This window comes from Temnothorax nylanderi, unplaced genomic scaffold, assembly GCF_030848795.1.
Source record: "Temnothorax nylanderi isolate EJ_2023f unplaced genomic scaffold, tnyl_v1.0 TNYL_tig0307_pilon, whole genome shotgun sequence".
Lineage (NCBI taxonomy): Eukaryota > Metazoa > Arthropoda > Insecta > Hymenoptera > Formicidae > Temnothorax > Temnothorax nylanderi.
This window is the reverse complement of record NW_027249369.1, coordinates 11,186-26,013: the sequence shown is the minus strand read 5'-3', so window position 1 is coordinate 26,013 and position 14,828 is coordinate 11,186. Positions and strand designations below refer to the sequence as shown.

The 14,828-nt window shown below is 36.3% G+C and overlaps 1 protein-coding gene and 1 long non-coding RNA gene across 2 annotated transcripts; both read right to left on the bottom strand.

Moving 5' to 3' along the window:
- Nucleotides 1-6,120: 6,120 nt before the first annotated feature.
- Nucleotides 6,121-8,375, bottom strand: LOC139780958 (uncharacterized). Its single transcript, XM_071719703.1, has one exon. It carries the CDS (start codon nucleotides 8,260-8,262, stop codon nucleotides 6,121-6,123), a length of 2,142 nt encoding a protein of 713 aa, XP_071575804.1. The 5' UTR covers nucleotides 8,263-8,375.
- Nucleotides 8,376-8,493: 118 nt separating this feature from the next.
- LOC139780948 (uncharacterized) lies at nucleotides 8,494-9,685 on the bottom strand. Its single transcript, XR_011720385.1, has 3 exons — nucleotides 9,606-9,685; nucleotides 9,265-9,383; nucleotides 8,494-8,843 (listed from the first exon to the last, which is right to left on the bottom strand). It is a non-coding gene; the product is annotated as an uncharacterized lncRNA (long non-coding RNA).
- Between the last annotated feature and the right edge of the window lie 5,143 nt (nucleotides 9,686-14,828).

Here is a 14,828-nt window from a genome sequence, read left to right as displayed (position 1 = left end):
TAAAATACAGCTTGAGTTATCAACGTTTGAAATTATACATAATCAAATATATATAGCATAAATAAATTCGAACAGATATATTCTGATAATAAGATGAAGTTTTTGTTTATCTCTGAGTTGTTAATTACATTAAACTATAAAAGAATGAATCAACGGAATGAAGTATTATTGAACAATGTAAGCTATTAAATTATAAATAACTTGAATTTAAAGAAAAATGGTAATCTTTAATTAAGCATGAACTCAAAGAACAATGTGAACTAGAATTAAATTGTACTTATAAGAAATGAACTATTATCTTTGTGTTCTGTTTGAAGAAGCATGTACAAAATAGTAATTTAGTTTATCAGAATATATCTTAACATATGTAAACATATCAAGGCATGAAAATTATACAATTATCACAACAAAACATGCACTATATATCAAATATCACTTCAGAACATACACAATATGTTAAATATTACATCAGACCATGCATAATATGTCAAATATCACGTCAAAACATGCACAATATCAATGGAATTTAACAATGTTTTAGCTAGATGCGTTAAACAGATGTTAACTGAAATTCTGATGAAATGAATTACAGTGAAGATTTCCTTAAATTGAGCAATGACAAACGTTTGTTAAGTTATTGTAAATTATAGTTAAAGTAACTGAATGATTTTACTTAACATAGATTATAATGAAAAGAACGTCTTGTTCTCACAAAATCTTTCTATATGAACGTCTTGCACTGAATTGGCTCGAACCTTGATCAATTGAGCGATGTTTCTAAAACCAAGAGAGTTACATCACAAACTCTCTCTTCTCGGGTTTCATTGAAACTCTACTAAATACCTGTGTTAGGATGAACAGTTCGTCGAACCGAACAGACAGAGAGAAAATCTCTCGTGGTTCCTTGTGTCGTGTCGGCACTAGGAGCTAGCTGAATGATGTCATGTCGGCATCATTCCTTTCTCTTAATTATTCCTATGGATGGCTGGCGAGGGTGCTCTTTCGTTATATGGAGGAGCTCACAAGATGGCTGGAACGATCCGTAGTCGTTATGCGATGGAAATCTCTTTTCTTTAACTCTCGTTGGAATTCGCCGCCCACAATCAAGAATAGATGATTTGAGAGCGCACGCAAAGCAGTCAACACGACTCTTTACAATGAAATCACTCAATCTAATTTGTTAACACAATGTTACAAAACGTAAAAGCACGTCAATCAAAACGTGTTGCTAGCTCGAATTGTAAAGACAGAATGGCCGAAAACGACGCGACCAAAGACGATCGTCGCTTCGTCTTTTTCGTTGAGAAAATCAGAAGTCGGAAGTGCGCCCTTGACAACGACAAGCGCCACTTGTTTTTCATTGCTCTTTGCCTTTCCTCCCTATCGTACTTTACGCGGTTATTTTTAAACAATCCGTACGTTTCGGCTCAGTTTTGAGCCATCTTCAGCGGTAGTTACAGAAATTAAGTTACACGTTCTCCGTACCGTATGGTGAGTATACTGATTCAAAGTATCAGAAAAATAGACCAATTGATCCATATCTGTAAATTTGTTCAATTAATGTTGAGATATTAAAAAGATCCCTTAGGAAACTCACCATTCGGTCTGAAAAACGTGGAATACAGAGCCATGTACATAATGAATACTCTCTGCGAGAAGACTTGACGATCTTATCGACACGACACATGCACAGCAATGATATGAAAGGTCTTGCAAGAAGAGGCATGTCGTAGGTCAACACACCGGCGAGGATTATAACAAAGCACGATTTGACACCGTCTCAAAATGACACGGATTTTTTGCATCATGCATATGTCACGGTTTTGAGCAAATTGTAATCCATGCTCATGAACTTTGGTCGTTGGCAAATCGGGGTTTTACTATTGGTACATGTAATATTGTGACGGTGTCAAATCGTGCTTTGTTATAATCCTCGCCGGTGTGTTGACCTACGACATGCCTCTTCTTGCAAGACCTTTCATATCATTGTGTGTCGTGTCGACAAGATCGTCAAGTCTTCTCGCAGAGAGTATTCATTATGTAAATGGCTCTGTATTCCACGTTTTTCAGACCGAATGGTGAGTTTTCAAAGGGATCTTTTTAATATCTCAATATTAATTGAACAAATTTAAAGATATGGATCAATTGGTCAATGTTTCTGATACTTTGAATCAGTAAACTACTCACCATACGGTACGGAGAACGTGTAACTTAACTTCTGTAACTACCGCTGAAGATGGCTCAAAGCTGAGCCGAAACGTACGGATCGATGTAATGTATCAAAACAACGAATAAATCAGTTATTTCTGATATTACGCACTGTGATCTGCGTCTGACCCTCATAGCCTTGACTTCTATCAAAATAATTAGCAAATTGAATTTTTGTTTTAATTTTATATTCTTAACTGAAGAACTGAATAATTAGAATTTAGAATATTATTTATTTTAAGTAATATTATCAAGAAAACATTTTTTGTAACGATCATCGTTACTTAAAAGAAGAGAAAACTGAGTAATTGGTTTTCTTAGCACTAGAATGATATTTTTTTGCGTGTGCGTATACGGCATGCCATTTCACTATTTAATATTATCATAAAAATTCTACCAAATTAAATTGATACTCAAAGAAAAGAAATTATTATTGTGTCTAGACATACTTATAATTTATCGAATTATTGTTAAGCTATAATTGAAAATGCAGAATTACAATTATGTCTAGACAAAATATTAATTCTGAATTTATTTTACGTTATGACATAAAAAATTTTCGGGAATTAAAATTATGTACATAATTGTAATTCCCGAATTTTACTTATGTACGCAATTTAAATACTTGAATTTCTATTATGTACACAATTGTAATTCTGGAATTACTTTTTTTCTTTTGGTAAGTAACGGGGTTCTTTAAGAAAGAATATTTTCTTGATAATAATCTTAAAATGTATTCATCACAAATAGAAAAAGTCTTTATCATGTACTGGAAAAAAGAATTTATACTCCTTCAAAGAACATTATAAAATTTTATCAAAGAAAAGTCAAAATAATAAGCAAATCGAATTTTTGTTTTAATTTTATAATCTTAATTGAAGAATTAAACAATTTGAATTCAGAATATTACTTGTTTTAAGTAAAGAGAGTAAACAGTTACTTAAAAAAAGAGAACTAAAATAGAGAAATTGGTTTTCTTAGCACTAGAATAATATTTTTTGCGTGTGAATTTTGCGGACATAAATAGCAATCGCGATATAAGATCGCGAGCCAAAAAATAATTATTTTTTCTTTTTGTGGCAAGAAAATGATAGAGCGCTATCATTTCCACACACTACCTTGCGGCAGATAGCATGGTGTATTTTTTTAAGTGGTATTCTTAGTAGGTCTAATCCACTTTGTATTAAAATATTCTCATATTTTAATGAAAGAACTGTTCGAAGTGCCTTCCTCGTTCTCGTATACAGAGTTCGGCCCTTCGATTAATATTGCGCGTCGCGCGGTGCGCCATTTCCGGCGTGATGGTATCGAAAGCTGCGAGAATTGCTTCTCGTACCTCAGTTTCTGTACCACCACGCCGGTGTACTCGACTAAATCTTTCATGTAACCCCAAACGAAATAGTCGAGCACGTTAATATCCGGCGACCGCGCCGGCCAAATGATTGTGCCACTTCGACCCATCCATCTGTCCAGATATCGCGCGTCTAAAACATTTCGCGCCTGTCGCGAAAAATGCGCATTTTCCAGTACGATGGGGCTCCTGCGGATTTTTCGCGAAAGGCGCGAAATGTTTTAGACGCGCGATATCCAGACAGATGGATGGGTCGAGGTGGCCTAATCATTTGGAAACAGGCACTTCAAACAGTTCTTGCATTAAAATATGAAAATATTTTAATGCAAAGTGGATTAGACCTACTGGGGGTACCATTGCACTTAAAAAAATGCGCCATGCTATCTGCCGCAAGGTGGTGTGTGGAAATGATAGCGCTCTATCATTTTCTTGCCACAGAAAGAAAAAATAATTATTTTTTTTCTCTTCCTTTTTTTAAGCATAACATAAAATAAATTCGGAATTAATATTTTGTCTAGACATAATTTTAATTCTGCATTTTCAATTATAGCTTATTAATAATTCGATGAATTATAAGTATGTCTAGACATAATAATAATTTTTTTTCTTTGAGTATCAATTTAATTTGGTAGAATTTTTATGATGGTATTAAATAGCAAAACGGCGTGCCGTATACGCACACGCAAAAAATTATCATTCTAGTGCTAAGAAAACCAATTACTCAGTTTTCTCTTCTTTTAAGTAACGATGATCTTTACAAAGAATGTTTTCTTGATAATATTACTTAAAATAAATAATATTCTAAATTCTAATTATTCAGTTCTTCAGTTAAGCATATAAAATTAAAACAAAAATTTGATTTGCTAATTATTTTGATAGGAGAAGTCAAGGCTATGAGGGTCAGACGCAGATCACAGTGCGTAATATCAGAAATAACTGATTTATTCGTCGTTTTGATACATTACATCGATCCGTACGTTTTGGCTCAGCTTTGAGCCATCTTCAGCGGTAGTTACAGAAGTTAAGTTACACGTTCTCCGTACCGTATGGTGAGTAGTTTACTGATTCAAAGTATCAGAAACATTGACCAATTGATCCATATCTTTAAATTTATTCAATTAATATTGAGATATTAAAAAGATCCCTTAGAAAACTCACCATTTGGTCTGAAAAACGTGGAATACAGAGCCATTTACATAATGAATACTCTCTGCGAGAAGACTTGACGATCTTGTCGACACGACACACAATGATATGAAAGGTCTTGCAAGAAGAGACATGTCGTAGGTCAACACACCGGCGAGGATTATAACAAAGCACGATTTGACACCGTCACAATATTACATGTACCAATAGTAAAACCCCGATTTGCCAACGACCAAAGTTCATGAGCATGGATTACAATTTGCTCAAAACCGTGACATATGCATGATGCAAAAAATCCGTGTCATTTTGAGACGGTGTCAAATCGTGCTTTGTTATAATCCTCGCCGGTGTGTTGACCTACGACATGCCTCTTCTTGCAAGACCTTTCATATCATTGCTGTGCATGTGTCGTGTCGATAAGATCGTCAAGTCTTCTCGCAGAGAGTATTTATTATGTACATGGCTCTGTATTCCACGTTTTTCAGACCGAATGGTGAGTTTCCTAAGGGATCTTTTTAATATCTCAACATTAATTGAACAAATTTACAGATATGGATCAATTGGTCTATTTTTCTGATACTTTGAATCAGTATACTCACCATACGGTACGGAGAACGTGTAACTTAATTTCTGTAACTACCGCTGAAGATGACTCAAAACTGAGCCGAAACGTACGGATCGATGTAATGTATCAAAACGACGAATAAATCAGTTATTTCTGATATTACGCACTGTGATCTGCGTCTGACCCTCATAGCCTTGACTTCTCCTGTTTTAATCTCGAGGGTCCTCATATTACTTTATTTATTATTTTGACTTTTCTTTGATAAAATTTTATTATGTTCTTTGAAGGAGTATAAATTCTTCTTTCGAGTACATGATAAAGACTCTTTCTAAAATTTGTACATTTTAAGACTATCATCAAGAAAATATTCTTTCTTAAAGACAACCGTTACTTACTAAAAGAAAAAAAGTAAATTGAGTAATCGCTTTTTTAAGCAGTACAATTGATATGTTCCTGTGTGTATGCATGTACACACGTATGTACATACGTACGCACAAAAAATTTTTCTATGTTGTTAGAAAATTTTATTTCTATTTAAAAAAGGCGAGAAACTATCATCGCTCAGGACGGGGGCCCGGCGTTATGCGCCGCTCGTGCGTAATCATCGCCGCTTGTAGAAAACAACTGCCCGCGCGCCGACCGCGGGGCGGCCGCATCTCGCCGCGCGCTTGGATTTGGCGGTGGGCCGGGCTAATACGGCGATTTTTAATCATTAATAAATCATCAACTATTGCGAAAATTGCAAAATGGTACATGACTTTTCGACTCAGTTTGGCTCGCTCTATCTAAATATGAGAAAAGTACCAAACATTCAGTGACACCCTGTATATAACATAATCTGTGAGTTTGTTTAAAATAAATGCAGTAAAGGGATAGCAATATTGTCATTCTTGTAAGGCAGAACAACATACTTGGTTGTTACTGCATCAACTGGGATGACAACATTTCTTTGAGTCCACTTCATATCACCCAGATTATAAATTCCGAAGTAACTAGACTTACATGGATAGTCAAAAAAGTTTCTGTTTGTATCACAAATATTGGCAACTATCACAACATCACCGCTTTCCAACTTCTGGATAGAGCACACAGAGGCAACACCTCCTTTGTACTGGAAATAGCTATCTCGCCTGTGAACTGAACTTAAAGTAAACAGAGATGATGTCAATGTCTTATAATTATTGGTGCCATGCACAGCATTCTTAGGTGTCAAATAAGACTGGAAATCAGCTGCCCTCTCAGGAAAATCATTTAAAAAATCTCTCTCAGCTAGTCTACGCAATAGTTGTTGGGTTGGCTTGGTTGGAGATCTTAGCATCTGTTTGAATATTCCCAAATAGCTTTCAAACGGAAACGCACTTATATTTGAGATTTCTCCATACCTTTTTACATCCTCATGGAGATGCAACAACCCATGAACATTGTAAACACAAAATTTTTCTTCAAATACCCCTTTATTAGAGGATAAGATGACAAATTGAATTATAAGATCTTTAGCAAATGAAAAAAAAAATTCATCATCGATAAATTTCTGTATAGAAAATATCGTAATTGCTATTTGGAGCATTAGAAATAATTTGTAGAGGGTTTCAGCCACAATATCTTTCAGTACTACACACCCTCCATAGAGCAGGAAAAACCTCAACTGGGTTCCCTTCCATTTTCCCAATTGCTCCAGTCCAACTGGTTTGCGAGCAAATTCCCGTGGAATGTGTTTACGCGACTCTACCAATCTCCGAGAGAGCTCAAGAATGCTTTCACCTCTCAATCGCATTCCTGATTTCGTGCCCTTTAAAATAAATTGCAAGTACCTTTTTACTACACCTTCAAGAACTAAATGAAATGGATCAAGAACAAACTGAGAAACCATTTTTAAATTTAATCTTAATAAAGGTGAAACCCCAACATGATGGTCTGGATCGGATTGATGAATAAAGTCCTCGTCTGATCTCAGCCCAATTATTTTGGTAGCATAGCACATTCTGTTAAAAATGTAATCCCCTGATTGCCTACACCTTTCACAAGCGTTATAAGATGCATGCCCCACAATACGTTTCAAATATTGCCTAGCAGGTGCATCACATATGAAACATCTAATATAAATCCCATATTTATTCTCATCAACAGTCAAACCATCATTTAATAACTGCAAATACTCTATTATAAATGCATGTAGATAGTCCTCAAGAGGGTTCGGTTTGCCAGTGCCAACAAAAAACCCTACCACAAATGGCCTGTTATCCTTTAAGTCCAAAGAACGACATAATATTGGCCAGACATCCGTAATTGTACTCTTTGTCATATTTATTCCATCGATATTTGTGTCTATTCCTATACGCATACTGCCAATTTTTACGCCACTTTTCTTTATACGTTTCTGTAACCCATCTATCAAACCAACATGGACATATAAACCATTTCTTAGATTTTGAACTACTGTCTCCCTGGGAGTATGATTAAGTGTTCTTGGATCTAAAGGCAATTCGGGATGTGAAGGTTTAAGGATTTTCAGTAATGCTCTACATGCATCTAATGTTATATTGTACTGCACGTTCCATAAGCGCAGTTTCTGAGACATAGTATCGGCTTGAACCTCTGCATCACTCGCCTCACTTGTGCTAGAACTGGAAGTTTCAGAGCTGCTGCTTCTATTGAACAAGTCGTGTCTGACACGAATCATGTCTTCTTCAATAATATGATCTATTTCCATATCGTCATTATTTTCAGCATTGCTTAGCTCGTCACAATTTGAATTATTATCCTGTTGGTTAGAAATATTTAGAAGGTTATCTTGTTGGTTCTCTTTATCATTATTTGAACTTCCTGAAATTAAGTCATCTTCTGGAAAATGAAAATAAGTTGATAAATCTACTTCTTCATCTAAAAACTGCAAGTCATTCTCAGTGATTTCAGCAAATACTGCTAAAGCTTCAGATTTAGCTCGTCGTCTAATCTGCTTCAAACCTACAAATCCCCTTTGTAAATTGCTCATATTGCAACCAGAAAACTCAATTTAATCACATTAGTTCAACAATCGAATTAGTTTTATACGTAGGTCACGGGTTTAACTCCAGATAAGAAATATACAAACTAAGAAAGCTGAAAGAAAATAATTAAACAAACTTAAAGTACAATAGAACTGTAGTATATTTTATAACGTTTACAGTATGATGAGATAATCACCTAAAATATGGAAAAATTATAATTGTAAACTCAACGGCAAGAGACAAAATAAGATTGTAATAGTAGGAAAAATAGAAAAAGGAAATCTGGATTGTAATAGTTAGGAAAAGTAGAAAAATAAAATATGAACATTGATCTCAAAAACAGCAGTACCTCTCATAAAGGAGCAAAAGATTCAAATCAAACACCTTAATCTAAAGAAAATTAGTTTACTCTTAAAATGTATGAGAGCATATTAAGTAACATTATTTAATTCCAAGAGTTACATTATATTTGATTCCAGACAGCTATAATTTTCTTTAGAAAGAAATAATATTCATACCTTCCATAGTGCAGCAATCTAATTCAAAATTCTCATTTAAATTTTCACCTGCAAAGAAATAACGCAAGCTGAAACAAAAATAACAAAAATTCTTACATATAATGGAGTTTGGGAACAATGTATTATCATCAAGTCATTAATTAGACCCTGTTTTACGCAGAAAATTGACATTTTCTAATTGCCACAGAGGGGTTAATTAGGCACATAAAATAATACTGATTAATTCCATATCAAAAGAGATCAAAATTTTAGATCCATATGTGAAAGAAAAGAATAGGCTTCCAAATAAAAAATTAAAGAAAAATTAAAAATTGTTGCATTAAAATAATGTTATTGCATGTGCACTATGATCAAAATATATATTTAGAAAAAAATATAAACATAAAAATGCTCAGTAAAGTACTATATATGTAGATACTATTTTAGATACCGAAGAAAAAGTTGCGACCGAAGAAATTTTCAGTATAATTGAAAGAAAATAGTTCTTACTAAAGATCCTCCTTATTATTACAAATTATGAGAATTCTTCACTGTCCTTCACTGTCCTTTACTGTCCTTTACTGTCCTTTACTGTCCTTCACTCGATCTGATTACAACTTCGCAATAACCTGCAAATAAAACATAAAAATTAAAAACAATCAGAAGAAGAGTACTGAAAAGACACTCTGAAATTCGAAAAGATTATGTGCATACGAAATAAAAACCAAACTTTCTCATCCGCCTTTGCGCATGCATCAGGTTAGCACGCGCCGACCGTCACACATTTAATGAAATTCCAGCGATTCAAGACATCTGATCTTTTTTTTTATTGTTCAAACAGTAATACTTACATTGACAACGGTTTTGAAGAAAAACAGAAAGTTTCAATCGAAGTTCCGTAAATTCGGTGACACACAACCACTGAGAGCACTAGACTGATTGTGAGTAAAGAGAAACGGGAGGGACAGAATACGGAAGACGGAAGACGGAAGCGCGCCAAATTGGCATCAGTGCTGCCAGACAGTGGTGCCGCGTGCCGCGCCTCTTCGGGACAATGTCGATGGGCAGCACTGATTGGCGTCCGTGAGCGGCGTCCATCTTATTATTCAAGAGTTTATTGTGTCAAGAAGCTTAAGTAATACGAAAAAGACCGCTGCATGATTTTTGATCATGCATGCTTACTTTTGTTGAAAGCAGCAATTTTATTATTCATTATATGTAGTTGATAAACGATTGGCTGGGCTCGCAACGGCCAAAGATTTTCAAGTCATAACAAACGACCTCGCAACGTTCCAACGGCGTGCGAGACGACCAGCATCGCCCATTTTCGCGGCTCGGCGATTTTCGTTTGATTGGTTCGGAGGGCGGACGATTACGCGCGCGCCGAACGAAAATTCGTTCCCCAAACGTTCGCAAGTCGTACGTGTGCTGGTGGGGCAGGTTACTGACGAAGGGAACAAGGGTGGCGGTGTCAGGATATGAGGGTGAAGAAGGGTAACTCGGTTTAATACGCAACGGTCTTTATTACTCAGAGACACGCGGGGTGCGTCCGCGTGGCTCGGCGGTCAGACAAATACTCTATCGTCTCGGGGTTTGAATAGGGTGTGTCCCCGCGCACAACTCACTCAACCAATCACAGCTCACTCGTCACAACCAATCATCGCACTTCATCACAATCAATCACCGCTCGTGGGGTCGCTAGGCGCGAAGTGTATGTGCACGAGCGCCTCGCAGGTGAACGCGGGAAATTCAAATACGGCCTATGTCCTTAGTCGACGTTTACAGATTTTGTAATTTAATTTCAGATAAAATCGTTCAAGCCTGAAGAGAAACATGCTGTTCTTCTAATTGACGAAATGTCTATAAAACCAGGTTTACAGTACGACAATTCAATCATGTCAGTTGTTGGTCGACCTACTATGAAATTATCAGGGGGATTAGATAGTTCTGATAAATTAGCAACGCATTGTCTTTTTTTCATGTTGTGTGGTATTTCCACAAAATGGAAACAATGTTGCTTACGAATTGACAGGTTATTCAATCGATTCAGAAGAAATGTATAATAAAATTATATCAATTGTTCAAAAAGCACATCATATCGGATTAATAATAAAAGTAATCATTTCTGATATGGGACCACAGAACCCTGGCGAAAATTAAGAAGCTTTATAAAGCGTTGACAACCGTTCAATGAGGATTTTTTGAGAGTTTATACGCTTTCAAACTTTATAAGAACGCTTACACAACGCCGTTGGATTTTGAACGCTTCCAGAACGCTTATAAAACGCTGTATATAACGTTTCATGAAAGTTCTGAAATGCTGAGGCAACGCTTTTCAGAGAACGCTCAGTAAACGCTGCGTGCAGAGAGTTTGCTGTCAGATTTTTCAAACGTTTAGCAAACGCTTTTCCCAACGCCGTAAGACAAGCGTTTTCAATCCGTTCAGCAAACGCTCTTCCGATGGCGAATTGTAGAGGCGCAGTGAACGATTTGTAAGGCGTTAACGCAAACGGCTTGGAGACGCCCAAGAAACGCTTTTCCCGACTCCGTAAAGGTGCGATTTCACGATGACGCTCGACGCTGGATTCGAGCGTCAAACAGCGCCAAAAAGCTAAACTGTGTTTAGCTTTGACACTCGACGCTCGAATTCAGCCAATCCAGTGGTTAGGTTATATTTCGCGTCCCTCTGAATCTATCACGTGACCAGATTTGACGCTCGAATCCAGCGTCGAGCGTCATCGTGAAATCGCACCTTTACACAAACGTTTTCCCTCCGTTCAGCAAACGTTCTTCTAACAATGCTGCTAGGCGGCGCATCTTTCTCGCGTTTAAAATACATCCAGTTGCGTATATAAGCAGACCCCCTGCGAGGCGAAAAGCAGATTTTAACATTTAACGCTTTTTACGCCGTTTCTTCTAACGACAAGAGTAAACGCCCGTTAAGCTCAATAGAAGCTGCACCGCTGCACGCAGTTTCCAATGATGAAAGCAAACTCTTTCGACTTAAGGGTCGACAGGAGTGACGGCCGAACTCAGGTACACTCAGGTACACTTTATGCACTAAGTGCACTTTAAACTGCACTTTAACTCCGTATTTTATTTATTATAAATTTTTAAGAGCCAAAATGGAAAATCCGGCTATGTACCGGGTTGCGGCTGATCTTACTGATTAAAACGAGCATAAGTTTAATGAGATTCGTTAATTAATCTGGCTAAACTTTGGGAAAAACCATTTGTAGTTCACGGCTACAAATGGTTTTTCCCAAAGTTTATCCAAATTAATTAACGAATCTCATTAAACTTATGCTCGTTTTAATCAGTAAAATCAGCCGCAACCCGGTACATAGCCGGATTTTCCATTTTGGCTTTTAAAAATTTATAATAAATAAAATACGGACTCGCAGAGAGTCGCAGCTAAGCCAACCCGACAGAGGTCTCCACTCTTACTCCTGTCGACCTTAAGGGGATGCTGGAGCCGCAGGCAAACTCGATCAGCGTCGATAAAGAAGTGCTCACCGACTATATCTGTCCTTGTATAGACAAGGATATAGACAAGGATAGCACCTAACCTTGCATCTTCCACTGGTCTAAGTAATATCTTTTTTTTAGGCTTCAAATCTTACTTCTAATTGCACGATATTATTCCTGACAGTTTTTTGTAGAGGGCTGCATCACTATTTTCTATAGAAAAACTGCAGAATTTTTGTATAAAGTAAATATTGTCGTCAGGTGAAGACAATATTTATAAAAATAAAATTTTTTTTTAGTTTATCAGAAAAAATCATGTACAGCCCTCTACATTTTTGTGCGTACTTTAATCGTGTAAAAGGATTTTCCACGATTAAAGTAGGGGAGACCGGGGCTAAGCCGACACTATTTTTTCAAAGGCAATTTTTAATATTTAATTAAAATTTTTAGGCAAATTCAATGGTACATATTTAAAGAGTGTTTCTTCAGGTACAAAATTGATTCAGGAAGTTTTGCTGTACGTCGCTTTGTTTTGCCGCCAGGAAAGGAAAAGTGACGCGAAGACTAATTTTCGAATTGAAAAATGCCGGGGCAAACTCGACACCCCGCCGGGGCAAACTCAACACTTTGTCTGATCGACACAATTTGATCTGGAACTTATTTTTTACTGTCTGAAAATGAAAATACATTGTTTATTGTGTATTTAAAAAGTACAAAAATTCGGAATAAAGTAGCTAGAACAATCATTTGAAATAATGAGAACAAAAATTGTTGAACTTTCAATTATCTTCATCTAAACTCATGTCTGAAAAACAATTAATGCAAGTAAACTCGCGATCGGACGTGCGCATACATTTGTCATGAGCCATACGGCTGCATGACAAGCATCGTTTGTTACTGGGAGCCGACGAAACGGCGTGGTGTTGACTTTGCCCCGGACGTCGTTTTTCACTTTTGTCACTTCAAAAACATGAACATTTTGAAAATATGCAAAAACGATTATCGGATTCATATAGAGCATCAAATTTCCCATCAAAATCACTTACCGGTAGATTCGCAAGAGTAAAGCTCGATGAAAGAGTAGACATTTTCGAGAGATCAGAAAAATTACTTTTCACTATCAAAAACGCTTATGTCGCGTTAAAAATTACACTATAACTCAGAATGTTACCAAATTCCGTTGATAATACTGGCACATAAAGACGCATTTACAGTAGGAAAGGCAAGTTTCTACGATAGATTTAAATTGGCAAAAAGCCTAGTGTCAAGTTTGCCCCGTTGTCGGCTTAGCCCCGGTCTCCCCTACGCACAAAAATCCTTTTACACGATTAAAGTACGCACAAAAATGTAGAGGGCTGTAGGGGAGACCGGGGCTAAAAGGTCAACGGGGTTGAAGCGTCAAATCAAATATCTCGGAACCTGTATATTGTGCGAACTCGCTATTAACATTGTAAACGCTGCTTATGGTACCCATGTGACCAACGGAGTTTCGGCAGGTTACCTGCCGTGTTATGATTTTTACGAGGGCAACCCTTACGGAAAGAAACTACAGCGGATTACAGAAAATTATATTACAGGAACTACATAAAAGTATTACACAAAATTACAGACTGAAGTATTGTAATATACTGTAATATTTTCGTACTATACGCTCGGATTACAGGAAAATATTACAGGATTACAGGACTACAAGATTGCAGTCCTCTTAATACTAGAGGACACTGATTTCCGATATTCACCCGGCATAAAAAAAAATTATTTTTTTCTTAGTTTTATTACTTTTTTATAACTAAATTTGTTTCTTAAGATGCAGTCTATGATTATAAATATTTTCTTGTATTTGAAAAACACACTTACCTTGGTGGGATTCGAACTCGGGACCTCGGGACCTCTGGATCGTGAGCCAACTGCCTTACGTGGTAGACTACTTCTTAATTTGATGTAAGTGTTATATATAGTCTACATATGTCATAACCAGCACAAATATATAATTTTTCAAAAATCATCTTAAGAAACAAATTCAGTTTAAAAAGAGTAATAAAATTTTTAATTGGATATATGATATAATATTTCTTAAAGTCGGGTGAATGTCAGAAACCAGTGCCGGCTCATTATGAAATCTATCATTTATATATATAAGTACCGTCGTCTGTATGTATGTATGTATGTATGTATGTATGTACGCGAACTACTCATTCGTTAGTAAACCAAATTTTTACCACAGGTACATGAAATAGGGGTAGAATTTCCCGGGGATGAAAATGTCGTGGTTAATTTTTCGTTACCGATTTTCTGGAAATCGATTTTTTTAATTTTTTTAATTTTTCGGGAAATAATCTACCGAAGTCGGGAAATAATCGACCAAATTTCAAAGAATTGTATATGAAACAGGGGTAGAATTTCCCGGGGAGTGCCATAAAGTGTATAGTTTTTCGCTACCGATTTTCTGGAAACCGATTTTTGTAATTTTTTCCAATTTTTCGGGAAATTGACCGAATCACATTCGTTAGTGGACCGAATTTTTACTAAAAATATATGAAGTAGGGGTAGAATTTTCCGGGGAGTGCCATAATGTGTATTGTTTTTTGTTACCGATTTTCTAGAAA